The following is a 14,417-nucleotide window of genomic DNA, read 5'->3' as shown; positions in this document are numbered from 1 at the left end:
TACCAGGGGAGAGAGAGGGGGAGCGACCCCGCTCGCCTCAGCCCTGAGGGGTGAGTCACTCCCCCCTCCCCCAGCTGTGGCGGGGAGCACCGACGCACCCCCCCCCCCCCCCGCTTCCCGCCTCCGAGGGAGGCGCGCGAGCCCCCGCGGCGCATGCGCGGCGGCGGCGGCGGAGTTGTGAATGGTGCGGCTGTTCGGCAGGAGTTTACGAGCCGGGGAGGAAGTCGGAGGGGAGGGGGGGGGCGGGAGCGAGCGGCGCGCGGCGGCGGCGGCAGCAGCAGCAGCTCGAGCTCCGGCGGCGGCTGCTGCTGCTGCTCTGCGCGCGCGGCGGCGGCGGGGGGAGGAGGAGGAGGAGGAGGAGGGAGAGGGAGGAGGAGGAGGAGGCGGCGGAGGAGGAGGGAGGGGGGCGCCGCCGCCGCCGCCGCCGGCGGGGGCTAACAAAGGGCGAGGCGAGCGCTGGGGCTGGGACAGCGCGGGGCGGGAGGGAGGGCGGGAGGGCAGCCGGCGGCGGCCCCACCACCATGCCGCGGGTTGTCCCCGACCAGCGGAGCAAGTTCGAGAACGAGGAGTTCTTCAGGAAGCTGAGCCGCGAGTGCGAGGTGAGGCGGCGGCGGCGGCGGCGCCCCCCTTCCCCTCCGCTCGGCCGCCGCGGGGAAAGTTTCCGCGGGCCGCGGAGCGGCCGGGGGGGAGCCCCGCGCCTCGCCTCAGCCGCGGCGGGGGAGCCGAGCCCGGCGGCGCGGGGAGGCGCAGTCTGTGCACTCCGCTGCCCCCTTATCGCCGGGATTGGCCCCTCCTGATTGCGCGCCCTGTTCTCCGCAGATTAAATACACCGGCTTCAGGGACCGGCCCCACGAGGAGAGGCAGGCCCGCTTCCAGAACGCCTGCCGCGACGGCCGCTCCGAGATCGTAAGTGGCGCCGCGCTCCCCTCGGGGCCCGCCGGGACCGGGCCGGGGCGGCCGCCGGCGCCTGTCAGCCGCGGGCGGGGTACCGGCCGCCCCCGGGGCCGGGCAGCCGCTCCCGGGCCCCTCCGCCGCTTTGCGGCCCCCCCCCCCCTTTTTTCTTTTTTTTTTTTTGTTTGTTTAAATAAAAAGTTTCAGGGAGCCTTTGAGGAGGAGGAACGCTCCGAAGTAACTAAGCTAAAATCTTGGCGCTGGGTGTGGCGGGAGCGGACGGTGCTGGGACGGTGCGCGGTGTCGGTCGGGTCTGGGTGGCCGCGCTGTGCTGGAAAGTTTTCCTTGAGGAAAAAAATCACGTCTGCCGCCTTTCAAACGCCGAGGGAAAGGCGGCTTTCGTTAAAAGGCAATGCCTCTTTCCTGTTAAGAATAGTGCTTTTTCGTTAAAACGTGTCGGCTCGCTCTGCCTTCGCTGGAGCAGCAAAAATGCAGTTGACTGGAGCGGTGGGGTTAGAGGGAGGTGATAGGGAGGTGAGGAAAAGCTCTCAGAGCCTTCAGAGCCACCCGCCAGTGCGAATTGGCTGTGCTTCCTTCCCTGGGCACGTGTTACGATTGTAAGCTGCTTATTTCAATATTCAGCTGTGTGTTTTCTTTTTTTTTTTTCCTTTTTTTGGGTTTTTTTTTTTTTTTTCGGAAACAGTAGCTTTCAGAAGTGAGTAAAATTGTGCGGAAGGTGCCAGCTAAAAGTCTCGAATGAGCTGTTTGATGTATTTGTGAACTACATCAAATGCTTTTAAAATTAGGCTTTGAAAGTTGCAACTTCAGCTCTGTTTTTCTCATTCATTAAGGTTAGGTACAGACCGCTCTCTTCTGAATTAAGAAGCGAGATGAAGTATAGCTCAGAGTAGTCAAGAACTGACTAGTTATTTCCTGGTTTGATTTCTGCTGTATGTTCCTTTTATAGGATCAGTATCTCATAGTGTTGTTAATTTCTTAACTCTTCGCTGTTCTTAAAATGCAGAAGTAACCTCTTTTGCAATTAGAGTATGCAATGAAAGATGAGGTAAAAATTCCCTTCCCATAGAGAATAACACCTACTTTCACCAAGTTCGGTTTATGATGATTCTTTAATTTCACGTAGTATAGGTATTGCTAGTCAGATCACGATGAAATTATTCTTACGCACAATGAAATTATTCTTATGCACACCCAAACAAATATAATTGAACACCAGGTACTGCAACTGATCTTGTTCATTTGCATTTGTGAGTAAAAGGCTGTACACTCAAGTACACGGTTATCTTTTGCTGAGTAACTTTATTTTAGTTGAATCTTATCCCTGCTTGTTATCTGTGGTCTTAGACCTGTAATGTTATTTTGTGAGGGGCCCCCTGTAGTCAGTCTCTTAATCTTACTATTTTTTTTACATTCATTTTTCATTGCTCATGTTTGCTTCCTTTAAAAAGTCACCAGGGAAACAATGGGTAGGTGAGGAAAACATAGTTTGCTAGCACTTGAAGTTCCTGAACAGGTGAAAGCGCAGAGTATACCTGAGTACTTCCCTAAAAAAAGAAAATTAAAAAAAATTGATATGTAGCTTATAAACTAGCTTTCTAATGAAGCTTATGCGGTTATTTATATAAATGGGAAATAGCTGTAGTTTCACCTTTGTACTTCTAAGCCTGCTGCTGTCTTTCTCTGCCAGAACTTCATCCCTTGGAAGCAACCAGTGATGCCTGTTCTATGTATTTTTACTTCTACTTAATTATAAAACAGCCTCTAAATTTCTTGATCTGAAACATCTGGTTTTGTTTTGTGAACAGGGCACAAGTAGTCCGGTTTATTTAGAAATGTAGTGTGTGTAATGACTGATGTTAAAAAGAGCTAGCAATTTTACTTTTTTTTAGTCTTGAATGTTTTTCCAGACATCAAGGATTTATTCTTTTATCTCCAAAGGGAGCCTTTGCAAATGACCTTACATATTTTTAAGGAGGCAAAAAACCCCAGAGAACAGCTTAGGGATTTAGTGTGGAACTGGCAGTAGGTTGTTGGTTACTTCTGTCAAATAACTCTTGATTGAATAAAGAAAATAATTACCAGTATTACTGAGAAAGTAACTGTGAAATATTAAATAAGATTTCAGGTTTACGGGTGTTGCTTTGATAACTTGAAAGTAACTTTACATGTTCAGTTTGTTTTGGAGACTTCCTAACTACCTATTTGTTTGGAAGGTACTTGTATTTACGTTGTCTACATGTGGGTCAGATCACCCTTGTACTACCTGATAAGCTTTTTGCAAAATTTGAGGCATATGTATACGATAGCATTTCAGACTGAGCTTTAAAAGGCTCTATATATAAAATTATAATTTTCTTACTTTCAAGTTTAAGGCCAAACTAGTGGTGTGGTTTTTTGTTTGGGGTTTTTTTTTTTAATTTTTAAAAATTTGCTTCTTACTAGAAGAAAATTGTTGGGTTTGGTGTAGTCCTGTGTGGTTCCTAGAGAGACTGTTCTCGAGTTTTTCAGTATTGACTTACAATTTTTATTTGAGAAGCACGTGGGTATTTTAATTGGATGGTTTTATCTGTTCAAAGGGAGGGAACAGGCTTCAAAAATCCAGAGAATAAATATCTACATAGCTTTTTAAATAGCCTATGGTTTAAATGTTGCCCACATGACTCCATGAGGATGTGGGAATCTGTGTACTTTCATTTTCTTCTTTTCTCTGATATTTTTCCCATGGTTTTTCATGGCCCCCTAGCACAAGTTGGGGGGTGGAAGCAGGGAGGCATGGGCACTTCACTGACTCTCTCGGTTTCCCGGGAAGCAAGTATAGTACTTCTGACCCCGTATCCTTGGGGCCTGCAGAAACTGGGGTGGTGCGGAGGGCTGCAGTGGTCAGCTGGTTTGCACTCAAAGATCTCACTCCTTGGCATTTTGCTTTAAGTGTATAAATTAAGGAGTATAAAACACGTATTTGCTAAAGATGCTCAGAGGTGGGAAGGTGGTTCTTGAACAGAGTAAGTGGTGATGACTTATGAGTCAAAAATCTTTGGAGATAGGTGTAATTTTTTTGTTGATATGTAAATAGAATCACTTAGAAAAGCAAAGGGATAATACAAGCTAGTCGGCCTGACACTGATGGTCTGCAGCCCTCACAGTTTTGATGCTTCCTATTTGTGCAAGCGTATCCTCGATGAGGCTTCTATTACATTGATGGAAATGCTTGGTTTTGCCTATTGTAGGGCAAACAAATATTAATGTACCAATACGATATCCCACCCCAGTATTAGTAGGACCGATTCGTCAATTTTAATGACATTGAGAATGTGCTTAACAGGAGATTTAAAAAACAAAACAAACCTGCTCTTAAGGCTAGTCTGGAATGGAACCTGACTGCAAAGTGTTAGTCTCCCTTGGCGGAGGGGAAAAAGTCAAGACAAAGCACTTCTACTTTAAAAATGGGAGGTATTAATCCTGTGACAGCGTTGCAGTACATGACCGGAACTATCTTAAATAACATATAGAGCTATTGTGTCGTAGGTAGCAGTACAGTTACACCAAAGTTGCTGAATTCTGGGTTGCTTGAAAGGAATTGGCTTGTCAGGAAATTCCAACTATTAGAGTAGTATTTGTATAGCTTTTAAGAAAAACTGTATTCTGGATTAATGACCATTTAAATCTAAGTGATCGTGGTAATCAATACAGTTATTTGATTGCAACAAATTATGTTTAACCCTGGGATTTTGAGTACAGTTATATTCTGGGAGCATGTTCGAGTATTCGCGTGCTTACAGGACATACTCACGTGTACCAGAGAAGGGTATAAATACTGTGAATCCAACTTATACTTGCAAAAATGGTTTTTTATTTCATGTCTAGAAGTTGACATACTCTTCATGGCTTGGAGTTGATAAGATACACAAATAAATACAGAGAGTTTATAAAGAAAACTGAATCTTATTTTCATTTGAAACCATAGAAAATTACTTACTTGAAAGCAATGTATGCTTTTTCTAATATGGTTAAGTCAGTCCCTTTAATGATTTTACAAAGGGCTGCAGCTGAGAAGAATTCCTATGGTTGCCTGTTCTCACTGACACAGCATCTGCCGATTTGGATTTCACTGGTGTCTTAATGTGGCAAGAGGACTTCGTTCTGTGAAGTTTCATTGAGCTGTATATTGATGCTGCTTGCCTGTAGACGATAAAATAGGAATATTTACATTTCAGTTCAGATAAGCGTTTATCTAGGTACAAGTAGATTGTGAAAGGAAATGAGTCCTTTTCTTTCAGAAAAAGTTGTCCTTAGTAACAGGTCTCAGGAGTTCATTTTCGTTCAGCAGTACTTCTTCTAGAGATATGCAAGCTCTTTAAAAAGCACGGGCAATTTTTAATGTTGCAGGTACTAAGTTGGTGCAGGGTATCCAGACAGAACTGAAAGGACAGATTCTAATGTCAGCAAAACTGATTTGAAAGAAGTATTGATTCCGTGTTGTATTTTATATCCGAAGCAGCCAATGGCAAATGTTGTCAAAATGGAATCAGATGTTTGTAACTTAATACTTAAGAAAAATGATGAGTGCATGTTTTTGACTTTAAGTATTCTCTATGCTGCCTGGCTTAAGACATAAACTGATGTAAAAATAAATGACTGCCTGCATAATTTATGTAATGTCTTGCTCCCTGATCCTGTTTGTATTGATTTTTCTAAAAGGCTTTTGTGGCCACAGGAACCAATCTGTCTCTCCAGTTTTTTCCGGCCAGCTGGCAGGGGGAGCAGCGACAGACACCGACCCGGGAATATGTCGACTTTGAAAGAGAAGGAGGCAAGGTAAGAAGGAAATTGTTGCGACTGAAAGAAATTATGTTGTGCTTATGATCTTATTAGTATGGGGCTGCATGTGTGATGTGAAATTACTAATATTTCACATCTCAGTGCATGTAGGTAGTCTCAGGAGTACAACTGAACACCGGTAGGATAAAATCTGGATCGCTTTGTTTTAAAGCATGTTAATATTTCTGGAGGGAAACACGTGGGTAATACTGGTGGCTTCTTACTATTTTGAAGAACAGAACTTTATTTCTACTGTCATGCTATGATAAAATTTTGGGGAACGATTTAAATTTGGTGTTGAGTAGGTGCTTCTAAAATGGTTCAGAAATTAGACTTTGGCCAATGAATTGTGGTAGACTAATGAAAATTTGCACTTTGAACAGGTTACTTCATTGAGTCTTAGGTTGCCAGTTGCTAGAGCAAGCATTCAGTGTGCTGCTTAGTGGAATGAAGCTTTTTTTTTCTCAGTTTCACCATGAGCTATAATACAGAAGAAGCATCGCTTTCAGAATTGATTTCTGAATATTTTTTTTTCTTAGGTGGTTGTCCCATAGACTGATATCGAAAGCTAGAATTCCCTAATGACAGCGATGGTTACTGTGAGGCTGTATTAGACTGAAAGTCAGAAACCTTGCTTAGTCTCATCAGAATAAAGTTACTGAAATCACTTACAGCTGGTTTTGTTTTACAGGAAAAACATACCTTTAAAATGTAGTTGCTGTCTCTTACCTATGCTACTGTAGGTGCTTTGGGACTGATCCAAAGATCACTGAGACCTCAGTAGGTTTGGACCAGCACTTAAGCCCCCATAGCCTTTCTGTTTCAGGGTAATTTCTGTATAATTTTTTTTACTTTAAAGATTTCTAATAGACTACAAAATTCTTGCTTTTGCCTAAAATTTTTTTACCCGCTTTTGTAATAAGTAACAGCTAATGCAACCAAACCTACCAGGCTGGAGGAAGTATTTGAAGCATATTCAGGTTTAATGGCATATTGGGTCTTTTCAGTGCTGCTAGGTGGAAGATAAATATTTCCTATAGTGAGAAAACTTGATTGGAAGAAAAAAAAATTCCTGAGGGCAGATATGGTATTTGGAATCCAAGGTAGTGAGGTTTTTTGGAAAAAAATTGTTTTCCATTTAGTCCTGTGAGGCTTGCAGAAGTTTGACAAATTGGGGGAGGAGGAGTGAAGTTGGCTATGCTGGGTACTGACTGCTTTGCTAAGGAAACTGAATTGAATCTGGCTCTTACTGAAAAATATTGATTCTGGCTCACAATTGAATGAGGAATTTTTCTTGTAATGTGTAAGAAGACTGAAGTCTCTCTTGTTGCCAGTTCAAAACTAATTTTATTTACTCCTATGATTTTTTTAACTTTGTTTTCTCTGAATGAATTTTTAAAGTACTGAACTGCTTCATCCATTTTCTTGTGTTGCCTTAATCATGTAAGAGAGTGGTAGATATGCTGTGTATTAAAATAGAACATGAGCCTCATTAATGAATGCCACTCCCTGTTTTATGTGTGTTTACAGTAAATTCTAGAGTGCTTCACTAAAATGTTTAGATGAATTCATCTGAATGAGGCTAGAGGTGGACAGACTAATAAATGGCAATAGTGTTATGCTGTAGTATGTACAAATCACAAATTCAGCGTTGTAATCAAACTTTACTAGTGTAAATCACACGCGAACGCAGGCGTGCTCTGCACAGAACTAAACTTGTTTGAAAGTAAGCCACTCCCATAACTTCAGAAGAGAAGTAAGCAGAATGGGAGAGTGTTTCTTACGTTATCAACAGAAACAGTTAAACGTTTTGTATGAATTGTCTGAGATTTTGTCCTCTAGATTTTTGTCGTTTGGTTTTATTAAGAATTTTTTCATAGGCTTCAACAGTCTCTTAACACCATGTGATTTTTGTAGCTCTGTGCAACGTTGTTTTATGAGCTTTGATTCTTGAGGCAGTGCATAATGTGTGTTTGTTCATCACTGGATTTAAGCCAGCAAGGCATGTTTTTAATTATATGAATAAAAAAAGGCTAGGGGGGGAGCTGTCAGTTAATTATTATTTTAGGCATTAGTTTGAGATCTAGAATGTAGATAAACTTACCAATGCTAGAATATTTTTATTCTGGAATTCTGCTTCAGTGTTTGGCTAAGCAAATGATGGCCCAAAATAGTTTATCCAGAGTTGAGGTATGTCACTGTAGTGCCTAAGCAGTTCTGTACACAGATTGACAAAGCTACCAATGCAGCATCTGCTAGAATTGCTTCTTAAACGGCTGAATTTTAGAAAGAGCAGCAGCCTTGTGAATTCGTGTGAAAGTTGGGATTCGGTGAATATCTACTTCATAGGCTTGAGGTTTTTCATTCTGGTATTTCTTAACTGAGGGGTTTTTCCTATGCTTAATTTGCCTCTTAATTTGATGCATCTGATGTTCACGATGGGTGGGTAGGCCTCTAGTGGATGCCCTGTCTTCATTAATTCAAAAATTGGATAGCTAAGTGTTCACTTAATGTTTCTACTCATTTTAAACTCAAGCTTAACTTTTTGTTTTTGAGATAGTTTTTGAGATAGTTTTAACATTCTGTGCTGTCTTTGATCTGTAGCAAATTTAATTGTGTATTTGAGCAATTTTTCAGGTTTGTCATAGCAAAGGAAAAAGCACTAAAAAGAGGTCCCTAGATTGTAAAAATCATAGAACATTGTATTTCACTGTGATTGTGGGGGTGTGTGGGGGGCGCCAAATTCAGTGTATGTCCTGTTTCTGGCTATCCAAACCATACCAAGGCTTCCTGATCCTTTGTGTTGTCAGCTAATGTCCAGTTCTTTTTTTTAAAGAATAAATTAATAGATATTGCTAAGAAATTCAGAGGCAGACAGTGTAGTAGTGTAATGTATTGCCTGAAATCATAATTGAATCCTGGAATGAAATGGAGAGCTTTATTTTCACCTTGGTTCTCTGGTATCATTCATCACTTAGACTAGTTTTATTGTGCTTAATGAAGTTCTTAATTTTTACTTCAGTTTTATACTGATACCATATGAACGTCAGGCTGAACTCTGTGTGTGTGGACTTCAATGCTTCTTAAAATCTAATTTTATTGAAAGTCCCGTTGTTTTGTTAAGAACTGTGTGATCAACTTTCTTTGCATAATTCATTTTGTATACTTCTTACAGTAAGATAAAATGTCCCTGGTTTTCATTTGTTGTTTGAGATGTTTATATAGCTTTGGTCTTTCTTACCTGCAAGAACATTAGTTCTCAGATATTCTTTTTTGATTGTTTAAATACCAGTTACTACACTGATGAAGTGTGTGAAGTTGTTTTACTTTCCCTCCCCTTTATAATACTGTTCTCCATCTCGTTTCTAATGCAGCTTAACTTCCTGTCTGCTGTTGGGTGGCAGCTGCTCATAAACCAGAATCTTCCACACAGGCTTATTTCAGTATAAGGCGCTATGAACTCCCCAAGCCTGCAGGAAAGCACATCAGACATGATTTAAATTGATTCAGAGTGCCTGGTATGCCACATGTGTGATGTAGCTAGGGTTTCTACTCACTAGACCATTAACTATGTTCTAGCCACAACTAAATATTACCGGACTTCAGTTTTCTTCCTGAGGATGCTGAGTTTCAACTCGTGTGCAGTTTTTTCTGTTGTAGCTAGGAAATTTTATTTGGCTATAAGTTGATGTTAAGTGCTTGGATGAATCTAAAAAACTGAAAATCTCTGTTGTGCTGCAGGCACTGCAGCAGTTACAGAGATGTAATGAGAAAGAAAAAGGTGCTGTATTTGAATAAAAACTATATTTAAATGGCAGCCAATAGCACCAGTTTTCCACTTGTGTCCTCTGTTCTCACTAGAGGTTTGATAGGTAGGACTTGTCCCCAAATCAACTTTTTCTTTTCTGACTTTAGCAATAAAATTTCATAATTACTGGGATGGTGTATTGGCTGCAATAGAACTTCATAATTATTGGGATGGTGTATTGGCTGCTCCGTTTTCTGAGCAAATGCAGTTTCCAGTCACACATAGGATCACAGCGTACCCAGTGGAATTTGCTTGGAAAGCGAAGGCTTAATTTATGAGAAATATCTGAATATCAGTGCTAACCTGTATTGAATCAGAAGTTTTACTTTCTTTGGTCCCCACCACTTTCTGAAGAATTTAGATGAAACATTAAGTTATTCAGACAAAGTTGGAGTAGCAGCTTTCTTTTTTCTTTGTTTAGGTACCCTTACTTTTAAAAAATCGGTAAGGGTGTCTAGGAAACTGATTTACAGTTTCAGCTCTCATTTCACCCTCACCATAGTGCTAAAGAGCCGTATTCCTTAAGTTCCTATATTTTCAGTCCAGCGGTATTTGGGATTTTTGCATTGTGACCATCGAAAACGTTCTTACAGTTAGCAGTTACTTGTATGCGTTCCCTGCAATCCACTGAGTCTCTGGACAAAAAGGATTTAAATTTAATTTTTTTTTTTCATATCAGTGGGAAAGGATGTCTGATGTTAGGGATTTAGGGGAAGAAAAAGTATGCTAGAGCCGTAATACTAATTAAAGATCATACTGTGGTGTGCCACCACAAGGGCAAACCATCTCAGCCATGAGATGCATGTGGTCTTAACAGTTATTAAGACTTCATCCTTTTATTTGTCTGTAGTAATTTAATGCTCCTTCAAATTATTGTGAAGGTCTCTGCTTAAAGCACTTCAGGAGACAGTGTTACAACCTTGAAGAGTTGGACATCGCCTAACAAAAATTCACGGAGCTGTTTGTATGTGGTGGAGGCGTATGAGCATGTAAGATGTAACTTACTTAGAAAACTAGCAAATGTCAACCTTTAAGTGGTACCATGCGCATTCCTTGTGGATCGTCTCTTAATATGCGAGGGCATCTGGCGAGGACACTTTGTTTCCCAGGAGCTGTCCTGCTCATAAACGCTTTCTCTCGCAGACCAGTCTTGTTGCTTACAGGTCTGAACTTGAGCTGAGGTTCATTGTGTAGCCCTCTACAGTCCTTGATTGATTTTTAGGCTAGTCCCTTAATGCACTGGTGGGTTAGGATAAGGATATTTGGGGGTCAGATTTTTATCATGTTCATCTGCTGTTCTCTCCCTTTGTGCTAGCAGAATGATACAGAATTCCTCTTCTGGCTTAGTTTCAGCTTACTTCAGGAATGTGGAGCAGGGAATATCTGACCGGTGCCTGTCCTCAGAGCTGGTGCTTTTCCTGAGCACCCTTAAAGCTCGGGTTTAAGGTTCATCCCCCTGCTCGGGTCTACCTGATGACTCCACAACCCCAAAACATTGTGGTAACCAGGAGAGATTCTTCTGTGAAGAGCAGCTGGTGGTCAGTGAAGGCACGTCAGCTGCTGAACTGTCTGTGTGCTCGGGCCCTTTGAGGTGCTTTTGCTTGCTTCAGCCAAGGGAAGTGGTGGTGCCCTGATGAAGCCCACGTCACTGTCATTCCTTTTTATCTTTCTCAGTCTTTTTCTGTGAGCTTTAAACAAGAAAGTCAGTGTGTGGTTATTCTGACAGCAGATAAATGGGTTTGGTGGTATATCCAGTTTGTACCCAGCCTGGCTAAACAGCTCAGTTTTTTTTCTTGGAGTTGCATGGTGGGAGTCCTGCAAAGGCTTGGTGAATTAGAAGAATCCACTTTCCTGGATGGTGCCCTTGATGAATTTTCATCCAGGATCATCTATATGGTTTGGGTAAAATATTAGTTTTCTATAGATGCTTGTGATTCTAGATTTTATTATTTTGTTTGTGCTTAAGAGTCTTTTAGAGAGACTGCTCAGTTTCTCCCTCTCCCCGATATGTCATTTCTTTGTTTATGTTCCTGTACCATTTTTGCTTTAGAGGAGAGTGAAACTTCTTGTTTTGCCTAGATACTTTGAGGTGCTATTCATTATGACCTGCTATTGCATAGAGGAGAGCTGTTTAATTGAAACTCCATTTGAAGCCAGGGAGTCATAGCGTATCTTTGCTTACTCACTTCCCCTCAAAACTGGGAGATGCTTCTATCTGCATCCAGTTTATACGCTATTAACAGTTAGGAACTTGGATTTTGGGACGAGAAATCTTTAGAGCTCGTAGCTTGTTAGGTATGTGTTGTCCTGTGCTGGCAAGCAGCCGTTGGCCGAGATTTGGACAGTTGCTCCTGAGGAATGATTTATCATAGGGTGTCCTCTGCCACTAGAGCATGAGTCACACCAGGCATCTCTCATGTGACAAGCATCCACAGCCTTTTCCCCATAATCCTTTCACTCCCCCCCATCCTCCAAATACTTTTGTTACTGCACGCAGCCTTGTTCATGCATTACGGTGCATGCAGTGACGATGCCATTTTGGAACAATGCTTATGAACCGTACTTCCAGCACGGCTGTGCTGTTTGTGATGCCTACCTATCAACCCGTTCTGTAGGTCCCAAGTACTTAAGATCTGCCATCAGAAACCTGCTTTTGATTAGCTTTTATTACATGTTGTAGAAGCAGTTATTTGGTCATATTTTATATATTACCTTGAACTTTTCCAGTGGTCTAAATGCACCCATTAGAGTCGTATAGACAAGACTTCAAATTTACTCATACCATCCTCCTAAAGTTTCCCAGAAGCTGAACAAAAGCAGAGTTAGTGAGCTAAATTTTGCATTTGGGAACCAGCTATGTATAAGGACAGATGAGTACTGTGTGGATGAAATCAGTACTGGAGATCCCTGCAGATACTGGAAGAAATCCAGACATTTGGATTGTTGAATCCTCTTGTTTGCATATCAGTCTCCACTCACTAAGCAAAGTTGTTAACATTATGCTTCTCTGCTCTTCTTATAAATGAATGAGAAAAGTAAGAGCATTGCTGTTGGAGGATGTCTGTTTCTTTGTGAAAAATCACTTAATACTTCATATTTAAAAAAAGAAAAATTCAGTAAGATGATGAAACATATGCTACAAGAAGCTGTCATTTTTCTGAAAGGTACTGAAATGTTTCTTCAAGCTTTATTGTCCAAAGTACAAGTAATAAAACGAGCTAATCAGCTTACATAATTGCATATTTGATATTTAACAAGTTGGCCTGGTGAAATATATACTGTGACAATAATGTGCGGGGGGAGGGAGGACTCTTGCACAGGACTGCTATTCCAAGAACGTGAGTGCTAATGAAAGGATCATCTTTTGGGGAATAGCGGATGATGCAGATGTTTTGTCTAAGCAGAAAGTCCATATATTTTCTGTTACATTAATATTGAGACTTGTATGTGAGATCCAAATTGTAGCTACTTGAGGAGTCTTTGCAGAACTTCTGCCTTCTTTCTGTATTTAAGATACTTTGCTTAAACAGTTGCAGACAGCAGCTCTATGTTGCGGGACTTCTGGGTATGCAACTTGTTTTATCTGTTCATTTCAGTATAAATATAGAAGATAAAACCTATGGAAGGTGACACAGAGTTCTTAAACCTGGCATAATTTTTACAGTAAGGGTCATTAAACCTTTGATTTTGACTTGAAATACAGTGACTGAGGACAAAGTGTTGTCTGTCACATATTTCAAATACTTTTTAGGTGTGAAATTTAGGGAAGAAAGCAGCAATGGAATGCTGAATGGGGGCTTTTATGTCCTGATGAAATACCTCTTGATGGCGGTTGAGGAGTAGCCAGCATTGTTTGACAAAACAGATTGGAGGTGACAAGAAGAAATTTTTAGTTTCTTTTCAGCCAATGTATTCCTTTAAAAAAATAAAATAGATTAAAAAAGGGGAAAAGCTTACATTATTCGGTAGAGGCACTATTGGGCTTTTCTCTTTCCTTTTGGAAAACTAATACAAGACTAAAGAATGCTTAAGAATAGGAAAACTAAGGCAGGAAAGCATGTAGACAAAGTAAGACAACTATAGTAGTGTATTTTTTCTCATGCTACTAAAGAGCGTTTGAGGATTTCTTTATAAAGCTTGCATTCTTCTCTGATTTTTACTTGTTTTCTTTTTTTTCTAATGAGGGCAAGCTTTTTCACTTGGGTAGAGGGGCAGTGAGCAGTCCTCTCGCGTCCGGATGCCTCAAACCAGGGGGATCAGAGTACAGTACCCTGTAATGGGATTGCACAGCCTGGTAGCCTGGTGGGTTTTCGTCGCAGAAAACTATCAGGATTTTAGTTACAGCAAACCAGAAAGCCGTTGTTTCTAATCACTTCAAAAGGTCTTACAGCAGACTGTTTGTGAAACATACAGGATGAAACTTTCTTGACAAAGCATTCAGAGAAGCAGTATGACTTTTTTAAGCTCTATTCTGATACCTGGAACTTGAGAAGCAGACTTCTGAGGAAGTATGGCTCATGTCATCTATAAATGTTTTGAACTTCAAGAAAACGAATCAGTAGGTGGTTTATAGGGAATAAAAATAAATAGTGCATAAGAGTTTAAATTTGTTCTCCTCTCCCGCGCATCATACAGTGTTGGTTCTGTCCTTTCCTGGTCTTGTGCTGGGAAAATTCTTGTTGCATTTTGGCTAACCAAAGCTGTATTTATATTATTCACTATCTTTATAACTGTGTTGATTTTTTTTTTTTAAGGATTTTGCTGTTTGAAGAACTTGGTATTAAACATATATCTGAAAGTGCTAATTACTTTGTTGAAGAAAATTCACAGCCATTGCTAATGATGTTTCTCTACAGAAGCTGATAGTTTACTGCAGAAT

General features: G+C 41.1%; 1 protein-coding gene across 2 annotated transcripts in view; it reads left to right on the top strand.

Moving 5' to 3' along the window:
- The first annotated feature begins 521 nt into the window (after positions 1-521).
- The window catches only part of CBFB (core-binding factor subunit beta), a 44,486-nt gene continuing 30,590 nt past the window's right edge, over positions 522-14,417 (top strand). For both annotated transcript variants that reach the window (XM_076349381.1, XM_076349382.1), the window contains exons 1-3: positions 522-599; positions 820-906; positions 5,611-5,727. In XM_076349381.1, coding sequence (XP_076205496.1) covers positions 522-599; positions 820-906; positions 5,611-5,727 — 282 coding nt within the window. The remainder of the gene's footprint in view (positions 600-819; positions 907-5,610; positions 5,728-14,417) is intronic.

This window comes from Aptenodytes patagonicus, chromosome 11, assembly GCF_965638725.1.
Source record: "Aptenodytes patagonicus chromosome 11, bAptPat1.pri.cur, whole genome shotgun sequence".
Taxonomy (NCBI): Eukaryota; Metazoa; Chordata; class Aves; order Sphenisciformes; family Spheniscidae; genus Aptenodytes; species Aptenodytes patagonicus.
Note: the sequence above shows the minus strand (reverse complement) of the source record. Positions and strands in the feature narration are given on the sequence as shown.